The sequence below is a fragment of the Caretta caretta genome, chromosome 2, assembly GCF_965140235.1.
Source record: "Caretta caretta isolate rCarCar2 chromosome 2, rCarCar1.hap1, whole genome shotgun sequence".
Lineage (NCBI taxonomy): Eukaryota > Metazoa > Chordata > Testudines > Cheloniidae > Caretta > Caretta caretta.
The window spans coordinates 157,492,440-157,514,947 of NC_134207.1; the positions used below are offsets into that span (position 1 = coordinate 157,492,440).

At 40.4% G+C, this 22,508-nt stretch overlaps 2 protein-coding genes across 12 annotated transcripts in view; one reads left to right on the plus strand and one right to left on the minus strand.

Moving 5' to 3' along the window:
- The window catches only part of TRIP13 (thyroid hormone receptor interactor 13), a 42,479-nt gene extending 24,143 nt beyond the window's left edge, over positions 1–18,336 (minus strand). For 4 of the 5 annotated variants that reach the window (XM_048839392.2, XM_048839390.2, XM_048839391.2 and 1 more), the window contains exons 1-5: positions 18,243–18,336; positions 14,738–14,840; positions 8,748–8,913; positions 3,935–4,064; positions 2,128–2,183 (exon numbers count right to left, since the gene is read on the minus strand). In XM_048839392.2, coding sequence (XP_048695349.1) covers positions 2,128–2,183; positions 3,935–4,064; positions 8,748–8,913; positions 14,738–14,829 — 444 coding nt within the window. In that variant the 5' untranslated portion in view covers positions 14,830–14,840; positions 18,243–18,336. Of the gene's footprint in view, positions 1–2,127; positions 2,184–3,934; positions 4,065–8,747; positions 8,914–14,737; positions 14,841–17,894; positions 17,914–18,242 lie in introns of those variants that run through there. The other variant, XM_075125519.1, reaches the window with a different exon arrangement.
- Positions 18,337–18,395: 59 nt separating this feature from the next.
- BRD9 (bromodomain containing 9) overlaps positions 18,396–22,508 on the plus strand; it is a 56,125-nt gene continuing 52,012 nt past the window's right edge. For all 7 annotated transcript variants that reach the window (XM_048839376.2, XM_048839377.2, XM_048839378.2 and 4 more), the window contains exons 1-2: positions 18,396–18,555; positions 21,983–22,197. In XM_048839376.2, the coding sequence (XP_048695333.1) occupies positions 18,480–18,555; positions 21,983–22,197 (291 nt within the window). In that variant the 5' untranslated portion in view covers positions 18,396–18,479. The remainder of the gene's footprint in view (positions 18,556–21,982; positions 22,198–22,508) is intronic.

The window sequence follows — 22,508 nt, forward strand, 5'->3', positions numbered from 1 at the left end:
TCTGAATTAGATATCACCAGCAGAAGGCTGATTTTCTTTTTTGGTGGTTTGACTTCTATAGTTTCTGCATCAGAGTGTTGCTCTTTTAAGACTTCTGAAAGCATGCTCCACACCTCATCCTTCTCAGATTTTGGAAGGCACTTCAGATTCTTAAACCCTGGGTCGAGTGCTGTAGCTATCTTTAGAAATCTCACATTGGTACTTTTGTTGCATTTTGTCAAATCTGCAGTGAGCGTTCTTAAAAACGAACAACATATGCTGATCATCATCCAAGATTGCTAGAACATGAAATATTTGGCAGAATGCAGGTAAAACAGAGCAGGGGACATACAATTCTCCCCCAAAGAGTTCAGTCACAAATTTAATTAACACATTTTTTTAACAACCGTCATCAACATGGAAGCATGTCCTCTGGAATTGTGGCCAAAGCATGAAGTGGCATATGAATGTTTTGCATATCAGGCACGTAAGTCCCTTGCAATGTCAGCTGCAACAGTGCCATGCAAATGCCTGTTCTCACTTTATAGTGACATTGTAAATAAGAGGGCAGCATTATCTCCTGTAAATAGAAACAAATTGTTTGTTTTAGCAATTGGCTGAAAAAGAAGTAGGACTGAGTGGACTTGTGGGCTTTGAAGTTTGACAGTATTTTGGTTTTGAGTGCAGTTATGTAACCAAAAAAAGAAAAAAAAAATCTACATTTTAAGCTGCACTTTCACGACAAAGACATTGCACTACAGTACTTGTATGAAGTGAATTGAAAAATACTATTTCTTTTATTTATCATTTTACGGTGTAAATATTTGTACTAAAAATACACATTTTGAATTCAATTACAATACAGAAAATAATATATTTGAAAATGTAGAAAAACATCCAAAATAGTTAATACATTTCTATTGTTTAACAGTGCAATTAAAACTGCAATTAATTTTTTTGAGTTAACCACACGAGTTAACTGCGATTAATCGACAGCCCTAATAGCTACTAACTCTGCTCTAAGAGCTTCTCCCTTGTAAGATCTTTTATTTCATTCCTGGAGATGTTGCTGCTCCAGCAGATTTCAGTTCCTACAACAGACACTCATGGTCGGGGGACCATTAATGAAGAAATGCATTAGAGAATAAGCATGTAGATGCCTTAATTCTGGCCTACACCTAAAATTTAGGTCAAACTAACAACATCGTTCAAGGGCTTTGAATAATTTCACACCTTTTGCAACAAAGTTAGGTTGACCTAACCCCCACTGTAGACACAATTAGGTCAATGGAAGAATTCTGAGTTTCTTAAGGCTGTGTTTTTTCCGCTAGAGGAGTTTAAAAAATGTTTGACGATCATTTTTTGAAGTCTGAGCTTTAAATAGTTACTATGACAGTGTATCATCATCATGAAATGTTATGGAAAAGTCAGTTGGGCTATGTATTTTCTGTAACATTTACATGAGAACATCACTAAACTTTGCAGACTAAATTCAAACTACAAATGGTAAAATCAATGAGTTTTAGTCCTGCTTTCACCCAAGATCTGAATATAACTCCAACAATGAAGCCAAACAATGGAGCAGTTACTATAGTCCACAATACAGCTTCCAAGAATATGCTAAGTCACAATCCCTCAGGATCTCCTTTCATTCACATAAAATGTAAAACAAAAAGTTTTATTTTGTATGAAGTGTTATGGACAAAACTTGAGTTTGGGTCCTGGAAATAAAGTAATTTATGCTAGGTGCCTATTTTTCAGAAATTGAGAGTACCTACCACTTTGCAGAAGTCAATGCAAGAGCGCAGGGCTGCTAAAAAACAACTCTTATTTGGGTGTATCATTTAATATACCCATTTTCGTCTATTTTTATCCAGAGATTACCAGAACATTTTGTTGTGTAAAATATATAAACAAACAAAAAATAAATCTCATTTTGCTAAGTTTTGTCTTTGTTTTAGCTGACTAGAAGTACACTAAGAAGGTAAGCATATTTCTCCTCAAACACAAAAGTTTAATAAGACTTTATACAATTCCATGTAAAATAAGTTTCATTTCTGAAGACTGTTTCTCCCCAAGCTGCAGCACTTTCTATAGGTTACCTGTCAAGACCTCCTTGCCCACAGAGTGGTCAATCATTCAACTTACATGCGATTTTACTTCAGTGTCATATACAAGGCTCTCCCAAAGACCATGGAATTCAACTGCAAAACAATATTATAGCCATTATATATGATTCTATTTCATTAATAATTAAGAACGCTCAGTTAAACCCAGCAATCTGTTATCTAACAGTACATTGTAATGCGGACAGATTTTCAGCAATAAGAAAAATGCTTAACCATAATTAGAGATATGGAACAACCAGCAGGCAGTTATGAACGATAAAAATTAACCTACATTAATTCTGTTGCCCTGAAAGGAAAGTTCTTTACTCATTAGTGAATCAGACAGTTTTACAACTTCTACCGCATAACACTATTTGTTCAACAACTGTAAGTATGGGTTAAATTATTTCCTGGTTTCAACTTCCAGTAACATTTACCTATAGGCAGGAAAAAAATTAACTGAATAGAATTTATTCCCAATCATTTTATTTTCCATGTTAACAATGTCAAAGCGAGATGTCAAGTTTGCTAAGAGTAAAATCTATTGGAAGCCAGGACATTTGTTTCTTTAAAAAAGCCAGTTTTACAATTCAATTTGTTTACAAGACTATTGTCTGCATGTAAGAGAGAAAGGCACAAAAAACAAGGAGTTGTAGAAAATAAGTGAAAAATCAACTGCTTGATTTTGGTTTGTATTTATGTGGTGTTTTTTTAAATAGGAAAATTAAAATCTTATAAATAAAAGTTTTAGAGCTTTCAGAAAGGAACCTAAAAGGTTTTAAAAGCAGAGTTTCCTCTTAATCATAGCAGGAGATCTTCATAGGTAGGAACTGAAAGCTAAGAAGGTGACTGGGAAAGAACCACCCTAATATATTACCATACATGGCAAAATGATGCCAAAATGAACAGCCACCTTCCCATCCATGACCCTTCCCAAGAAGTGGAGCTGGAACTATGTGGTGTACTCAGGTTTTCCACAGGATTGGTCAAAGGGAGAGTATGCCATGAAACTGCTGTCTCCCCCAACCCACGAGTGCCCAATCTGGTTCCCTGGAAGTCATGGTAGTAGCAGAGAGGATCAGGCCCTATTTCAATACATCCGGGGCAAATCTTGTTCCTGTTTTGCAAACAAGGCCCCTACACTCCTCTCCTCCTCCCAGTTTTATTTTTTTTCCCTTCTTAAATGAATGACTTGACAAGATGGGATAATAACTGTCTGATCCAATTACTGGCCCTGATCCTCACTTTTCCAGAGTAAGAATTCAATGAATTACTCCTTTTCAGTAATTTGGATGACTGTCAGAATTCACCAACAGATCTTGAAAATATGGCATATTTTCATTAAGCCTGCCATCCTGAGAGCCCTTAATTACACCACCATTTAATATTGCCTATGTCCACTATATACAGTGAGACAAGAGTGAGCATACATAAGATTATATTAAGTGTATGAGCAAGAATAGGTGCCCAAAAGTTAATTAGAATGTACTACAAGTACCAGAGCAGAAGGTTAGTTTGTGAAATGTTCTTGTAAAATAAGCATTCATTTAGACCATGCATTTTCACTCATGGCCACAAAAACACTTACTTCCTCCACCTCCTAGTACTTCAAAATTGTGTCCCAGAATCTTTTGCATTGTTTCAGTCAAAAAAAGAGATGACTAACAAAAATATTTGTTAATTCATTGCTTCCTCACACCTGTTGGGAACCAAGCTTCATCCCATACACAGATTAACTTTAACAAGCAGCCCTATAGCTGCAGCCAAACAACCATGGCCCCTCCCATTCACAGATTTTCCTCTGGATCTCCCACTGACCATCCCAGCTGGCTACCAAAGAAGACTACCTGTAGGCAGCACCCAGTGGTTGGCTGCAACAATGTTCTCATTCTCTTCCTCTAGATTTTCAGTGCTTGGTCCTTCGTCATTCAGATGAAAAATATGAATGGAGAGATTGCATTTGCTCAAGTTAATGGGCTACAATGGATAGAAAAAAAGTCAGCTTTAATAAGTTGATAAAATAAGTAAATAAGTTGATAAGTCAGTCAAATAACTCATTTTGGTAGCTTGTATTAAATAAGCTCTCTTTTTAGCACAAGTTTAAGAATTAGGCTAAAAACAGAAGCAATCTGAGGTTTTGGGTAAAGAGCTATGTATTTTTAGAACCAGTGATTGAATTTTAGTCCAATTATTCCCCCCCACACTAATAAATCATACTGAGAAGGCGATGGTATTCAGGCACCTTCTGTGCATCTTACATTATTTCAATTCATTTGGTTGTTTTGAATGTAGTAGATGGGAGACTGAACGTTCCACATTTCTACTATGTATCAGAGTAACTAGAAGCTGCAGAGCTCTCTGGAACAAAGATATTAGGATGTCTATTGCCTGCGAACCTCTTCTAAATATTCATTCAGCTCTTCAATGAAATCATCAAGAAGTGGCCTGCCTGAAGAAAATTAAAATCAAAATCAATCAATCTCAACCTGAATTCTGAAGTTTACTTTTGGGGGATGTATGTGGTTGGGCATTTTACTGGCCCAACTGTCCAATCAAATATTGATTAAATATGGTCAAAATAAAAAATGGTCAAATATGTATCAAAGCACTAATTTATTAGAACAACAGTAACAAAGAAAGATGGTTAACAATAGGCTTACCCTTAGATAGATACTTATGCCCAATTACAAAAACTTAATTCAGTTATTTTAACTAAAAAATGTGAAAATAAAATGAAGTTCAATAATTACCTTTTTTAACAATGTTAGGTTAGCATTTAAATGTGAACTTTATTCAAGACTTAACAGTTACAAAAGAAAAAATGAAATTAAACAGAAAAACTCACAAAAGTTATTTAATAAACTTATGTTAGGTAGGCAGTGTGATGGGTTGGATCACAGAAACCCCCTTGGGGCTGCCACCTGATGTGCCAAGACTACTTCTGCTCCTGCTTTCTTGCCCTGGCACCTTAGGGCTTCAGTGCCCTGCCTGGTTTGAGCCAGACCTGCTAGCCTGCTGCAAACCCAGACCGGTCTGAACCACATCCCACCAACTGCAAGCTTAACTGAGAGCAGCTTACAGAAGTGTTCCTGTCTTTAACACTCAGATGCCCAACTCCCAGTGGGGTCCAAACCCCAAATAAATCTGTTTGACCCTGTATAACGCTTATATAGGGTAAACTCAAATTGTTCGCCCTCTATAACATTGATAGAGAGATATGCACAGCTGTTTGCCCCCCCCCAGGTATCAATACATACTCTGGGTTAATTAAAAAGTGATTTTATTAAATATAGAAAGTAGGATTTAAGTGGTTCCAAGTAGCAACAAACAGAACAAAGTGAACTACCAAGCAAAATAAAATAAAACACGCAAGTAAGTTTAGTACAGTAATAAAACTGAATACAGATAAAATCCTGACCCAGTAAGCTCTCTTACAGTCTAGTCTCCTTCTAGTCTGGGTCCTATTTAGCCCTTTATAAATTGACTATGATTTATGAAAAAATTCTAGCATATATGGATTTTTAATTATATGAAATAATGTACTGCTAGCATAAATACTGCTAGCAAACGTATTGGTCAAGTTTTTTTTTCTGACCATGATATTCTATCCTCAATCCTCTTTCATCAAATGAGTTTGATTAACATCTGAAGACTTTCAGGAAGTAGGAGTTTTCAATGCTGAAGCAGATGGAGTACCAAAATTCTTATTAGAAGATGAAGAAATGTAATTAGTGAGATGAATGGCAGTGAAAGTAAAACTATCTTCATCAAAAAAATTCTATGCTTCCTGTATATATTGTATACAAATATATGCAAATTTACAATGTTTGTTCTAGAACAGTGATACTCAGACCTGAGTTGTTCAGAAGCCAAATTAGCTACCAGCACTATCCAAAAGAGCCACAGTAGCGTGAATGTCAGGGGAAATATTTGGTTTATATTATTCTCACAGCAAATAAGTTAATAACTTAGTGCAAGCTGATAACTTAATTGCTTAGTAACATAGTAAAAGCATCCTGGTTGGTTAATAATTAAAATCACAGAGAATATTAATATTGTGCTGCAAAGAGCTGCAGGAGACAGTTGGAGTATCACTGTTCTAGAAGATTCCAGCCAATCAAGATGCTCAACTTTCAATTAGCTCACCTTTTTCCCCAACAGATGCTATTAATATGTAGTAAAGTGAGTGATCAAGACATAGAAGTACACTTGCAAACAGATGGTACCATGATGAAATCAAAAAGGTACGACAAGGCCTACATTAGAGTAGTCTTGCTGAACATACAGCAATATCTGACCATGGTCAAATAGGCAGTCACTTGACCAGCTTACCAAGCCCAGGGTTTTTAGTTTATTTTCCAGTTTAAACCCTTAAACTACTGCAGCTAATTATAAATCACAGACACTAGGAAAAACATGAAAAAGTAAAACACTGAAAGTAAATTCACCAGTTGCTCCCCCTACCCCTTTACACTGGTTGCAAAGCTAGATGCACTTCCCTTCAATTCTTGGCAAATTATTTCTTAGTAAAATCCCACTTGGTTATTAGTCTTTAATTTTGGTGCAACTTTACTGCACAGAGAAACAAACTTTTTGAAATGCTAAAGGGGAGCTGTGACAGAATTGGAACTACTATGTAATAATCTGTAACAATTCTATGAACATTAAATGAACAGTTATTCTATACTGGGTTATACAACTTCCTAGATGTGGGGTGAGGTTGTGTGTGGGACAATCTGGGTGCAGGCAGCTCGGGGGGGAGGGGGCGGTCTAGGTGTGAGGGGGATCTGGATGCACAGAGGCTTGTGGGGGGGGGGGGAGAAGTATGGGGTTCCAGGTACAGGGGCAATGGGACTCTGCAGGGGCTCCAGGTGAAAATGGTTGGGGCTCAGCAGAGGGATATGAGTGTCAGGGGGGGTCTCGGTGCGGCTACTTGGGGAGGTGGGGGTCTGGATGTGTGGGCTTAGAGTGGTGCAAAGGGTGGAGGGGGTTGAGTGTAGGGAGCTCAGTGGGCGGTGGTCTGGGTGCAGGGGTGAGGATCCGGAGGCAGGGGGTCTGGTGGACTAAGGGGTTTCTGGGTGTACAGGGTGAGGCGTGGCAGGGTTGTCTGGGAATAGAAGGTCAGGATGTATGGGGGATGGGCTAATGGGGGAGCAGCTCCCTGTACAGTTACCCCTCCCCTCCGCAGCTGAGGACGCTGAGGCTCCCAGAAGCAGTCGCCATGTCAGGGGGCTCTGCACAGGGCCTGCAGATGCCACCCCCACAGCTACTATTAGCCATGGTCCCCAACTAATGGAAGCTGCCAAGCCAGCACTGGGGCGGGGGCAGCATGTGGAGCTTCCCTGATCGCCCCTGCTCTTAGGGGCCGCAGGGACAAATCGGTCGCTTCTGGGAGCTGACCGGACTTTTAATGGCCTGGCAACCCCAGCTTCCCCACACAGAGGGACGAGCCAGCACTCGCAGCTCCTGCACCGCAGGGGGACAAGGCTCGGGGCTTCTGGCTCGCAGCACCGAGACTTGCCGTGGGCCAGATGAAATGAAGCAGGCGATCTAATCCAGCCTGTGGGCTGTAGGTTCCCCACTCCTGACTTAAATATTAAATTTATACAGATGACATTTTAAAAAGTCTAAAGAGTCTTAAATGGAGGAGACTCCCCAAGCAGAGTGGGTGTCTCATACGCTCCAGCAGGATGGTTAGACTCCTTGGAGGATTTATACTACCTATCGTAATCACGAATAGTCTTGTTTATATACATGTCTACTCTTTTGAATCCTCATCACATTTTACCCTCAACAACATCCTATGAAAATAAGTTATACAGGTTAAATACCTATTGCATAAAAAGTATTTCCATTTACCAGTTTTAAATTTGGCAGCCTTTTAATTTTTGCTAGTGTTCCATTGTTCTAGTATTATGTGACAGGGTAAATATAGTTTTGCCTATTGAAATCAGACACGTTTTGTCTGTCACCAGAAAAGTATTATGATTCTTCAGGTCAATTCATGAAAGAATCAGACACACAGAATTAAATTTGGAAAACAGGTTGTAAGTGTGGGTATTTTCAGGATTTGTTACTACATTTTTTACTACACATTTATTTTTATTACACCATATTTTTCCCCATCTTTTTGCTCCAATGAAAGTGTTGAAAACAGCTGTGCCATGCAACACTTATATTTTGTGTTACATAGCAAAAGAGATAGATTTGTTTAATTGAAAATATGAGCGCTTGATACTGCATCACCAGGAGATGAAGTAAAATGTGTGGTTTTCGGCTAGTTTATCTCAATGTCTGTCTTTTGCCTGTTGATATACACCTCCAATGTAAAAACAGCACACACACTTGTTTGCCTCATTGTGAAGAAGAAAAGAAACAGTTCTCGGAAATTTGTATCCATCTTTTGCAGTGCAGTGATTGCTGCTGTACTGGTTCCTGACTTACGTTTTACACATGCAAGACTATGACCATTTTGAAAGAAACAAAAATAAAACATACAATATGAGAAATAATTGACTGAGAATACAGGAGGCTAAAGCTAAGAGTAAGAGTAATCTGTTGATTAAACAGATTACTATAATTTAATCTGATTTAATAGCAAATTGAAAACATTTTTCTATAAAAATCTTATCCTTTTTATCTTTACAAAAATTTGGTTACCTGTCTCTCTTTCAGTTTTAGCTCTGTGTCCACAATTGACACTGACTGCACATTGTTGTTCAGAAAACCATCATCAAACTCAGTCCATGTGTAATCACCAAAAACGATGTTATGTCTGTTTAGCAGCTTTAAGACACTCAGCCTGATATCTTCTTTCTTTGAGGTGCTAATAAGAGAGAAGCAACATTATTTATTAAGCACCAGTGATATGCCTGGCAGCATGCAAGGTTAATATACCTACAAAGAGATTTTATTTATTTTTTTTTAAAAGGTCTTTCCCCGAAAGGGCTTATAAACAGAACATGGAAAATACTGACTTTTTCTAGGATAAGAAGTGTACTAATTACGATTGTCAATTAATCACAGTTAACTCACACGATTAACTAAAAAAAATTAATCGCGATTAATTGTACTGTGAAATAGAATGCCAATTGAAATTTATTAAATATTTTCAGATGTTTTTCTACATTTTCAAATATATTGATTTCTATTACAACACAGAATACCAATGTACACTGCTCACTTTATATTATTACAAATATTTGCAGTGCAAAAATTATAAAAGAAATAGTATTTTTCAGTTCACCTCATACAAGTACTGTAGTGCAATTTCTATCATAAAAGTGCAATTTACAAACGTAGATTTTGTTACATAACTGCTCTCACAAACAAAACAATGTAAAACTTTAGAGCCTACAAGTCCACTCAGTCTTACTTCTTATTCAGCCAATCGCTAAGAGAAACAAGTTTGTTTACATTTATGGGAGATAATGTTGCCGGCTTCTTATTTACAATGTCACTTGAAAGTGAGAACAGGCATTTGCATGGCACTTTTGTAGCCAGCATTGCAAGGTATTTACGAGCCAGATATGCTAAATATTCGTATGCCCCTTCGTGCTTCAGCTGCCATTCCAGAGGACATACTTCCATGCTGATGATGCTCATTAAAAATAATGCGTTAATTAAACTTATGACTGAACTCCTTTGGGGAGAACTGTATGTCTTCGGCTCTGTTTTATCCACATTATGCCATAAATTTAATGGTATAGCAGTCTCGGATGATGACCCAGCATGTTTGTTTTAAGAACACTTTCACAGCAGATTTGACGAAACGCAAAGAAGATACCAATGTGAGATTTCCAAAAATAGCTACAGCGCTCAATCCAAGGTTTAAGAATCTGAAGTGCCTTCCAAAATCTGAGAGGGATAAGGTGTGGAGCATGTTTTCAGAAGTCTTAAAAGAGCAACACCCCGATGCAGAAATTACGGAATCCGAAAGACCAAAAAAGTAAATCAACCTTCTGCTGGTGGCATCTGACTCAGATAATGAAAATGAACTTGCATTGGTTCGCTCTGCTTTGGATTGTAATCGAGCAGAACCCATCATCAGCATGGATGCATGTCCTATGGAATGGTGGTTGAAGATGAAGCGACATATGAATTTTTAGCGCATCTGGCACATAAATATCTTGTGACGCCAGCTACAACAGTGCCATGCAAATGTCTGTTCTCACTTTCAGGTGACACTGTAAACAAGAATCAGGCAGTATTATCGCCTGCAAATTGTAACCAAGTTTGTTTGTCTGAGCGGACTTGTAGTCTCTAAAGTTTTACACGGTTTTATTTTTCAATGCAGTTTTTTGTATATAATTCTACATTTGTAAATTCAACTTTCATGATAAAGAAACTGCACTACAGTATTTGTATGAAATGAATTGAAAAATACTATTTCTTTTGTTTTTAACAGTGCAAATATTTGTAATCCAAAATAAATATAAAGTGAGCACTATACACTTAGTATTCTGTGTTCTAATTGAAATCAATATATTTGAAAATGTAGAAAACAGCCAAAAATATTTAAATAAATAGTATTCTATCATTGTTTAATTGAGCGATCACACAATTTTTTTAATCGCTTGACAGCCGTAGTTCTAATACTTGCCAAAAATTAAGCTATCAGTTGTCAGAAAGTACTAGCAGAAGCTACACTGAAACAGCTTGACGTAAGAGTTACTCCTGGGGGAATTCTGTGCACAATATTTTAAAATTCTGCATATTTTATTTGTCAAACTAACTATATAATCACACCAGTTTAAATTAATTTCAAAATATCTTTCAGCAACTATGTCTGTAACAGTACGGACACAAAAAAATCTTCCTCCAGGAGAGAGTTAAGGAAACCCTTATGACAACCCAGTTCTTGTTTCTCTGCCCCACCTCTCAGAATCTAGCCAGACACCCATACCCTCTCTCCCCAGAGCCCAGCTGCAGGGCACCCCCAGCCTAGAGATTTGCACACACCACCTACCCCTCAGAGCCCAGCTACGGGGTACCCAGACCCCAGCCGCCCCCCCCCAACCAAGACATTTGCCCCCCACACCTCCACCCCGGAATCCAGAGGGAGCAACAGCCTGAGGCCGAGTCCCAGGCTTGTATGGAGATTCCTGCATGCCGCCTACTTCCTTCAGGGTGTACTAAAAAACTGCAGCTGCCAGGAACCCTCCAGCTCCCTCCCACACCCCCTGGCAGTGTCTTCTATTTGCGAGCTGTGCTCTGCCGCGTCCAGTGGCCCCTCGTGGCAGCCAGCAGCTTTCCAGTCCATTTCTGAGGAGGAAAAGGAAATTCTGTGCAAAGGTATTAATTTCTGCACAAATTCTGTACATGCAGTGGCACAGAATTCCCCCAGGAGTAATGAGTCCGGTTTCGAGCACGTTTACACTTTTGTGTGAAACTTAATGGTCATATACCACAGAAAAACTGCTATAACCGGTTCTGTAACTATGGTTCTTTGAGTTATGTTTCACGTTTATTCCACTTAAGGTATATTCACACCCAGTGCACTAGCACCGGAGATTTTTCCGTTCCCAGTACCCATCAGGGCACCTCCTGAGCTCTCTGCTGCCTCGTGCTGCTACACAATGGTATAAAGGCCAGAGCGCACGCGCGCTCTCCTCCCCTGAGTTCCTTCTTACCGGACAGACTCCAATATAGAGGGGAAGGAGGGCAGGTCATGGAATGGTCACACACAACACATCTCAAAGAGCATCAGTTACAGGTTAGTAAACGTGTTTTCTTCGAGTGATTGCCCACATCCATTCCACTTCAGGTGACTCACAAGCAGTTCAGTCCAAAAGGTGGGAATCACAGTTTACCGAAATAATGATGGAAGGACTACACATGCATCCAAATCTGGCACTCTCTCTAGACTGTTAAAAAAATAGCACCATGACATGCAAAAATATGTACTGATGACCAAGTTGCAGTTCTACAAATGTCCAGTATAGGCACTTTAGCGAGAAAAGCAACAGAGGCTGCATGCGATCTTGTTGAATATTCTAGCTCCCTGCTTGTCGGAATTACACTGGCCATATTGTAGCACAAACACATCCAGGAGGAAATGCACAACAAAGTTCTTTGGGATGAGACTGGAAGGCCCTACATCCTGTCCACAGTTGCTATGAACAGTTGTGAGAATGACCTAAATGGTTTAGTCTTATGCAAGAAAAATACAAATACTCCCTAACATCTGTGTGGCATCCCTCTTCATCATGATGAGGAAGAGGGTTAGGAAAGAAAGTTGATAAATACATTGCCTGATTAATGTGGAAATGAGAAACCACTTAGGTTAGGGACTTTGGATGAAGGTGTAAGTATACCCTGTCCTTGTAAGAGACTGTATATGGTCGATCAGACACCAGGGGTATCAATTCTCCTACTCTCCTTGCTAAGGTAATTGCCACCAAAAAGGCTACCTTTACTGAAAGATGCAGCAAAAAACAGGTAGAGGTTCAAAGGGTGGATCCATTAGTTTTGTTAACACCATGTTTAAGTTCATGGGGAGCAAGGATCCTTTACTTGGTGATATAAACTTGGCCCAGATATAACCCTTCAAACACCTGAGTGAGGTAGGACTGGAGAAAAGTGGATAATTATCAAATGGAAGGTAGAAAGCAGAGTGAGCAGCTAGGTACACCCTGATGGAACAAATGGCAAGACCTTGCTATTTCAGGTATAACAAATAGTCCAGCACATGTTATATTGGAGCCTGGAGGAGACAAACACTTTTTTGTTGAGACCACAAAGAAAATAATTTTCACTTCATGGGTAAATATATCTAGAAGAAGGTTTTCTGCTATTCAAGAGAATGTTTTGAATATCCCTTGAACAGACCTCCTCCAAATTATTAATGATAGAGCATCCACACTGTACGGCTAAGAGCACATGGATTGTGATGAAGGAGGGGCACCATGGTCTAAGGAGATCAGGTCTGGTTCTGGAGCCCTGCTTGAGAGAATCAGCGGAGTGGAAAATCAACACTGATGAGGCCACGCCAGTGCTACGAGGATCATGCAAGCATGACACTGTTTGAGTTTTAACAACACTCTGGGTAGGAGCAGAACCAGAGAGGATGCATACATGAGATTATCTTCCCAGGACAACAGGAAAGCAACCGCCAGAGACCCTGGACTATGACCAGCACATGAACAAAACTGAGGACAATTCCTGTTGTGTCGAGTTGCAAACAGGTTTACGGGGTGAACCCCACAGGCTTGAAAAATAAGTCTATATCTGGCCAGAGACAACTCGTGGTCACTGGTGAAAGACCGGCTCAAACAATCTACCAAGTTGATCTGGACACCAAGAATGCGGGAGGCTTTAAGGTGAATTGCACTGGCGATACAAAAAAAGCAGTACTGCCTCTTGGCACGGGAGAGCCAATCTGGCCCCTTCCTGTCTGTTCATATAGAATTCTGGGTTTGTTATATTACATTTGCTTGTGCACAAGCAGTTTTTCAGGGCAGGGCTAGTAAAATATTTTTTAAACTGTTATTATTCATAGCATGATTCTCCATTACTGAAGCTGATTGAGAATATGAAAAGCCAGTGAATGTAGTCTAGAAGCCAGTCATACATTAATTCTTCAATACTGAACAGAAAAATTCTTCAAAAATCAGTGCAAAGAGACTAAGATAATGTATTGCTTGTACATAACAAAGGACTGCTTTCATGTCCTTTATAAAATACTAAGGTGATGTCTCCCTTGTAGACAGTACATTTTCACTGATTTTAAAAACACTAATTTCAGAACAATTAAGGGAATACGGATGTCTGTTTCCAGAAGTTATCTTGCCCAACTCTACTTACTCCTTTCATTTAATAATCTAATGACCCGTTCAACCCATTTTATTTAACATGAAAATAACCTTAATTTGCCTTCACAAGAAAAAGTGAAAGCTGTAAAAACTGGAATACCAAAGCCAAAACACTTGGTTTCAAAAAACCTTTAAAGTTATTAAGCAACAATGTTCTGTCACATAACTTAAGTCCAAAGCACTTAGAAGCTAGGAAATGAATAGTTATAGACTGCATAAATCTTGCACAGACCACACAATGTATTATTTGGCAACCAAGTTCTATTTCAACACAATTTAAGACTAACTCTGGCCCAAAATAGACAGACTATCATAACTATTCTAAAAAAATAAACAACATTCTTCCAGAAAAAAAGCCATCAAATTATATATGAACACTTTAGACAACGAGCCTCACACGCAAGTTTACATATATGTAATTTTACCACCCTGACAATGTCATGATTTTTGTTATTAGACATGTATATTATTCTCATGAAAAAATACTTACATCCTTAATAGTTGATATTTAGCAGTTGATCACAATACTGTCAATATTCAGACAGTAATATCAAGATAAAAATATATTAAATAAAATCCAAGGTCAAAGTTAAGTTTGTGTCGGTGAAATGCACATTTCTTGAAAAGAATAAGAAGTTTAGTATACGGCTGGTGCAAGTTTTTATTTTTCGTTAGTGAATTGGTTTTGTTAGTGGTGTGATAGGTAAGCACACGTATTTAGCCACCTTTAACTAGTTTTTTAAATGAAGTTTGTGTTTTGGAAAACCTATTAAGTTCTTGTGAGGTACGTTAGACTTCATTCATATACCTGTGAAATGGTCACACTATAAAACAAACCTGTTTGATTTCTGATGAACTTCTACATGCAACTGCACAGAATCACACACATTTGGAAGTGCCTGTTTTAAATCACCAGCTGCCTCATCCATTGTATTCAATCCTAAAAAGAAAATATACAACAGTGTTTACTAAAGAAGTGTCCCCAATGGCCTTTCCTTTGAAGAGTTGTGAAAACATCAGCATGATAAAGAATTTGCCCCCTGTTCTAATAATAATTAGGCCAAGTTAATACTTATGGAACGCCAGTGGGAATGTGGATCTGTGGCTATAATGCTTTCTGGAGGAGGGCTGTTTATCATAAATTGAAAAAAGTGATGGAAAGATTAAAAAAATACAGGGGTTTTGTAACAACAGCTGAAACAGTTTTCAGAGGGGTAACAGTTCAAGCAGTGATACTCAAATTCAGGCAAACATATACAAACTTCTATACCACAGTCCACACCTCTACGTGAATTACGTTAGCTTTCAGCAATTCACATCTACAAACTGCTCTATAAACTCATTATTCTGTTGCATTAATTTAGATGAAATATATGGGTTAAAGATATTAGCACTTAACCCAGTCACTGTCCAATATTAAACAGGGTTCAGGAAACAGACACCTCAGCCTGCTTAGTACTATGGCAAACACACCATTAACATTCTTTTAACCTTTTATTAAAGATAAAGGAAAAAACAGTTAAAGCATTTGAAATATAAAATATTAAGTGGCGGTTTCATATTTAACAACATTTTTTGTTCTCTTTCCCTTTATTTGGAAAGGAATTTTAGGGCTTGTCTACACTTACATTTTATAGTGCTCTACCTTGCTGGCTCAGGGAGTGTGAAAAATCACCCCCCTGAGCGCACCAAGTCTGAGCACTTTAAAGTGCTAGTGTAGACAGACTCAGAGTGCTGGGAGCCACGCTCCCAACGCTCGGAGCTAATCCCCTCGTGGAGGTGGAATACCAGGAGCACTGGGATAATGCTCCCCCGGCGCTCGCGCGAAACCACACTCGCACTTCAAAGCACTGCTGCAGGAACATTCCCGCGGCAGCGCTTTGAAGTTTCCAGTGTAGCCATGCCTTCAGAAGGAAAACTCCCATTGTTTGAGAGTCTTGTAAGATGGTATAAAAAATAAAAATGGGATCAACTGTCCTATTAGGGAAGAGAAAAGAAGTCAGTTGAGATGGGCTGGAACTTTTGTTAAAGTCTGATCCTGTTTCATCCCAGGTGGTGTTTGTGATTCGGTTGGAATCAGCTGAGGTTGACGTCATCAGGTTTCTCTGGCCCAGTCTGGCCAGGACATCTCTCGGGATTAGGATGAAGGTTCGGGGTCCCAGGAGATGGTGGGGATGCAGCCAAGATGCAGCTCCAGTAGCCAGAGTCCCTCCTCCCCGGCCCCACCAAAGTCTCTTTCTTTAAGGACCCAAAAACGGAGCAGTGAGTGGAACAGTCCATCCACTCATTATTTTGTCCACTAATTAGGCCTAGTTCACAACATGTTAATTTCGGTTCACTAGTTTCTGGTTCTACACTTTTCTTGTTTACCTTGCATGATCTTAACAGTCCTTGAATTAGATCAGTATGCCCTTTTGTACGACTAATTTAGTCTGTCTCCCTTTCATACCTTTTCCCATCAACATTTGTTACTGTTTTTTGCACAACAGAAACTGAAAATTCTTAAACATGGAAAAACGTAAATACCAGCATTTGCTCTGTTGTAAAGACTAAAAAATAATAGAGATACATACTTAAGGCAGAATTTGATACTAACACAAAGCTTCCGTTGAATTCAAAAGTTTCCCCCCCAATGCTGTAGATAATTTAAAAGCGGCATCCTAGGACTCATTAGAATTTATACATTCCTACAGAATATTTATTTAAATGATTTTAAAAGCTTATAGTAAGTTTAGGCCTTAACATAATAAATTGTCATAACTTCAGATTTAAACAGATGAATTTTTAAAAGGAAAAGTGTAAATAAAAATGACAATTTTTTTAGGTTATCAATTTGTATCTACACTGACAAGCAGTGTCCTCTGTCAGACTCATCAAGTACCTGCAGCTTCTTCAAATACAGAAGCTGCTCTCTGTTGTTGAAAGGGGCAATAACCTGCCCCACCCAGCAGTTGCGGCTGAAGCATACCATACCTGTGCTCCTACTCAGGGCACCACGATATACCCCTGCACAGTCCAACTATGGCATCTGGCAAGAGGACATCTGAGAACAGTACCGAGAGTACATCTACACTGTTGTGTAAAACTCACATCAGTGAATGTCAGAGTCCAAGTCTACAGTCAGTAGACTTGTGCTCAGGCTAAAAAAACAGCAGTGTAGATATTCAGGCTCTGGCAGGAGTTTGGGCTCCTTGGTCTATCCCTGTAGACACGCTGCCGGAGGCTTTAAAATGCAGTGTAGACTCACCCAGTGAGACTGAATCAATGCAGGCGTGGACTCTGTGGTGATTTGCAAATGAAACACTAGGCGGGCGAGGTAATATCTGTTATTGGATCAACTTCTGTTGGTGAAAGAGAAGCTTGTGAGCTTCCCCAGTGCTCTTCTTCAGGTCTGTGTAAACTCAAAAGCTTGTTTCTTTCACCAACAGAAGTTGCTCCAATAATAGCTATTATCTCACCCACATTGTCTCTCTAATACCTTGGGGCCAACATGGCTACAAACAACCCTGAATATCTTACAAATAAATCAGTCAGACGACACAGCTTGAAGCAGATACCAGGAGGCTCTGCTGTAGAACTCACACCCACTCAGGTCTTTGTCTTCCCTAGATTTTACATCTTGAGTGAACAGGTTGCCCATTAACTCGAGGAAGACGACACCTTTGGCCTTGTCTGCATTAAGGAAAAGACGATTTACACACGATTTAGCTAACATGTTAATCTCTGCCTCCCTTAACAGGACAATTTGCATTGTAATCCATGTGAAACTTGGCCTACGCTTAACGGTTTTACCAGCACAGCTAATGTGGTTAGGGGTGTGGTTTTCACTGAAATAATGAACCCGTTAAAAGCCCCTGTGTGGGCACACTGATAACAGCAAAATGTTGCTTTACAGCCTTTAGACATCGGCTATTATTTAATCCGCGTTAGCTCCTCTATTGGGCCAGCTGTACCAGTCTCAAGGACCTTCATGCCAACGCGGTGACGCCATTACCTGGCCGGGAACCTAGGGCTGACCCGACCAGGCACCACCACGTGCGAACCTGGTGCTCTCTCTGCCCCAGGGCCTGGCGCGGAGGCAGGTTACACAGGCGGGTCCTCAGGACACCGCACAGGCCGCTGTAGGGCCGAGCCGGGCCGAGCCGAGCCACGCCACCCTGCGCTCACCCCTGACCCGCTCTCTCCGGGAGGCGCCGGCCCGGGCTGCCCCGCCCCGCCATAGGCCCCGGGCCGCTCGGCTCCAGGGGGCCCGTTCGGGCCCCAGCGCGGAGAGCGCCTGGCAGCGGCAGCAGCCGGAGCCTCCGTCCCGGACCATCCCCCGGCGCGAGCTCCCGCAACGTACCGCGCCGCGCGCCGCTGCGAGGAGAGGAGAGGAGAGGAGGGGCTGGGCTGGGCTGGGCTGGGGCAGAAAAAGCGGCAGCCGTCGCTACTTTTGGAAAAACGCGGGGAGGGGAACCCCGCCCCCTGCCCCGGACGTTCACGCTCCCGGCCAACAAACCGCCCCCGGAAGCGCCTCTCCTGACTCGCTTCCGGCGGGGCCCGAGCGGCGGCGGCGGTGTCCGGCCGCGGCGGGGCCGCCATGGGCAAGAAGCACAAAAAGCACAAGACGGAGAAGGCGGAATGGCGATCGGCCGCCGCGCCCCCCGCCTACAGCGGTGAGAGCCGGCGGCACGGAGCGGCGGCGGCGGCGGGGCCCCTCGCTGCCTCCTCAGCCCGCGGGCGGCGCGGTCGGCCCCGGTTGCCGCTGCCCGCCGGGCGGGGGCGGGCGGGGACTCGCGGCGCCTGTTTTATGGCGGGGTCGGGCCTGGGCCGAGGCCGGCGCCGCCGCGGGGGGACGCCCCCCTTCCCCGGCCTTGCCGCCCGCACGGGGCGAGCGGGTGGTGCTGGGGCTCTCCCCTGGCTGCGCGGAGGCTGGCCGGCCCTGCTCGCCGGGGGCGGTTTGCGGCTGAAAACGGAGCGGCAGAAACGGGCCTGATGAACGGCAGCAGCTGGCGGGCGGGGCTGAAGACCCCGGCGCTAGCCCCGAGCCCAGCTCACGCGTCAGGCTGCGGAGCCAAGCGATGAGCGTCGCCTTCACCTGCCTGACTAATACTGTACCTTCCCCAGGTACCAGGTGCGCTAGGGAGAGAGCCCCGCGGGGCTCTGCATCGCCCTGCCCTAGCAGAGCCCAGCAGCCCATTCACGCACTCTTTGGAGTGTCCCTGCCACCTCTGCTCACCCACCTTCTCTCTCTCTCTCTAACATCCCGGGTTCAGCGCGAACATGGCAAAGTGAAGCCTTCCTGCATTCAGAAAAGGAGTACTTGTGGCACCTTAGAGACTAACCCATTTATTTGAGCATAAGCTTTCGTGAGCTGTGTTTTCTTTTTGCGAATACAGACTAACGCGGCTGTTACTCTGAAACCTGTCTTCGTGCATTCAGGTGCTTAGCCCAGCTTCCCTCTATGCTCGATGCACATACGTAGCTCCGCCGGGAGCTGATGAGTTACCTGCACCGGTCAAAGAAAAATAGTTTCCCATAAAATATTTGGACTGTTATATTTAAAAGAACAGGTGCACTAATTGGTGATAGAGCCTGAAGAAAGGAAGGAGAGATTGGGTAGCATTAGTCCAAAGTAGATTGATTTAAATCAGAGCAGTTTAAATCACCAATTTTAATCATGCTTTAAATCAGAAAGCAGGAAACCTCGTCTTAAATCATCTGTCTTAATTGTGTTTTTGCATTTGTAATTTTAGTTCTTTTTCTGAAGAAATGTTGATTCTCATGGGTTGGTAACCACTAAAATGTGGATTTACAGCTAAAGATAGCTCTGCGCTAAAGTTGGTACTTTGTTTTGCTAGCTAGGACAACATGCTACATCTTTTCATATTTAAGCAATCATATAGGTTAACATACATTTAATCAGAGTCTTAAATTTTTCATTTTTTCTATTAGAAAATGGTGAATGTTGCATTTCTTATTTACTAAATTAACTTTTTACTTGTGATTTGTGACCAGCTGTACTGGTATGTATATTGGAATTCATTTTAAAATGCGCAAAAAGCATCTTATTTTCTTAATTTTAAAAATTGTCTTAAATGTGCTGATTATATAAGAAAAAATGTTTTATTAAAACATGTTTTGCATTTAACACTGATTTATTAAACAAAGGAAGTAATTAGTAAGTTGAGCTGGTTGTGTCTGGTCACTGTGTTCTTCGAGATTTTACAACAGGGGTTCTCAACCTGGGAGTCGGGACCTCGCTGGGTCGTGAGCTGTCAGCCTCCCCCTCCAAACCCCACTTTGTCTCCAGCATTTATAATGGTGTTAAATGTACTAAAAAGTGTTTTTAATTTATAAGGGGGGGGGGGTCACACTCAGAGGCTTGCGATGTAAAAGGGGTCACCAGTACAAAAGTTTGAGAACTACTGTTTTAGAAGTAAGGCCTGGTCTACTCTAAAAAATTAGGTCCATTTAACTACATCCGTCAGAGATGTGAAAATCTACATGTAAACAGTGCTAGGCAATGGAATACTTCTTCTGTTGACCTACCCACCTCCTCTTGGGGAGGTGATTGTAGTTTGTAGATTGTAGATTTACATTAATAGTAAAATCCTCCCATCTGTATAGGTAGTGTCTATGCTTAAATACTACAGTGGCACAGCTGCTGCGTTTTAAGTGTAGATAAGTCCTAGTAGTTCTCCTCTCCTCACTTAATTTTTTTCCATAGGTTGGAAGAGGAAAACAAGCTTTCCTGCTTTTTCAATTCCCAATTGGTTTCTCAAGTTTCAGTGAACTAGTCATTTAACTGAACTAGTTGAATAATCTGAAAGGAAAATATTCTCTTGGCACCTGCAGAAAAGGATATTTGCTGTCAAAAGCTGGTTTAGCACTTTAGCAAACTCTGGTTCTAGGTGCTTAGCCAATCACTTCCAGCAGTTCAGTGAGCTGACTTTTTTTAAAACTTTGGTAGCAAATGTGCTGCCTAATATTAATTTTATTTAATTTTAAATTAATATAAGATCGTAAGTTTAGGCCCTAATATAGGTAATCAAAATTTCAAATTTAATTTTAAATTTATTTTTAAAAACAAAATGTAGTTTTTTTTATTTTTAAGTCATCGATTTCAATTAGTTCAAAACAAAAAACTTCATAAGTGTTAGTTATGATTATGTGCCATTCAAGAGAAGATGGACCATTGAACACAGCCATAAAAACTCTGGAATGCACAAACTAAAGATATATAAACGCTTTTGACACCAGTCTTTTTTTATCCAGTTCTCTCTTGGGTTATTAACTGTACCATTTTCATTTCTGCTGTCCTGAGTCACTTTAAATAAGATAGTGAATTGAATTAATCTGACAAAGAATCAAGTAACTTCAGTTTACAGTCTTGGGTCTTTAAAAATGTTTTCAATTCTTTTGGCCTCACATGAACATAGTATATTTGTTAGAAAGTTATAATCTATGGGGCAGGCATCAATAGCACAAAAAGGAATAATGAAATATTGGCTGTTTAGTGGTTCGAGAGGAAATTACTTAAGCAAATAGTTGAAATGCTGATCTAAAAAAACAGTCTGTAAATAGTTGCCACAATATTTGTTTTTAATATAAAAGATTGATTTAATTTCTTGTCAGACAATGAATTGTGGGGATTCTTACTTTAGAAACTGTTAAATTCCTGGATCCTGCAAACATTTATACCTGTACTTTACCTTACTCAAGTGAGTAAAGCTAAGCATGTGTGAATGTGTTTTCAGGATTGGTACCCAATTACACAATTTTTCTGATGTTTTCTAGAACATAGCAGATTATTTTCTTGAATACTAAGGATTCATAAAAAATCATAAAGTTAAAGTGGCTAAGATCAAGTTTAAGGAAACCAACATTTTTGTCTGTTTAGTACAGCTGTTTCCTACCTCAGATCTGTCAATTTAGGATTTTTTCTTTTAAAACTCCTTCATATACGTTTCACAGTAATTACGCTATATGCGAGTTTGGAAATGGAATTTTCAGTAGAATGATACTGTCTGATAACTATTATTGTTTACTGTGTAACTTTTGTGTGTGTTTATGAATTTTTTTTACTATGCTTTAATTTAGATTATGTGGATAAACCGCTGGAAAAGCCCTTGAAGCTAGTTCTTAAAGTTGGAGGAAGCGAGGTCACTGAACTGTCAGGATCAGGGCATGATTCAAGTTATTACGATGACAGGTCAGACCATGAGCGAGAGCGACACAAAGAAAAGAAGAAGAAAAAGAAAAAAAAGTCTGAGAAAGAAAAGCATCTTGATGACGAAGAGAGAAGGAAGAGAAAGGTAAGCAATTGCTCGAGAATGCAGGGATACAAATCCACATTTGCTTGTCATATCTGAAAAGTGTCTCTTTCTCACATGAAAATGCACATTTCAGTTTAAGATACAGTTGACTGAGCTGCATAACTAAAACATAACGGTATTATTTCTTCCTTTCCACCACTTCTAATCCAACGAGGGGCCTTTTTGTACATTTTTATCTCATTCTTAAAAAAAAAAAATTTTTTTTTTTTTTTGGTCCAAATTTTCTGTCGTCTTAAACAAGAGAGGGTTCTGTTTCACCAAATTAATTGCATTTGGAAGTTGGAGTAGGA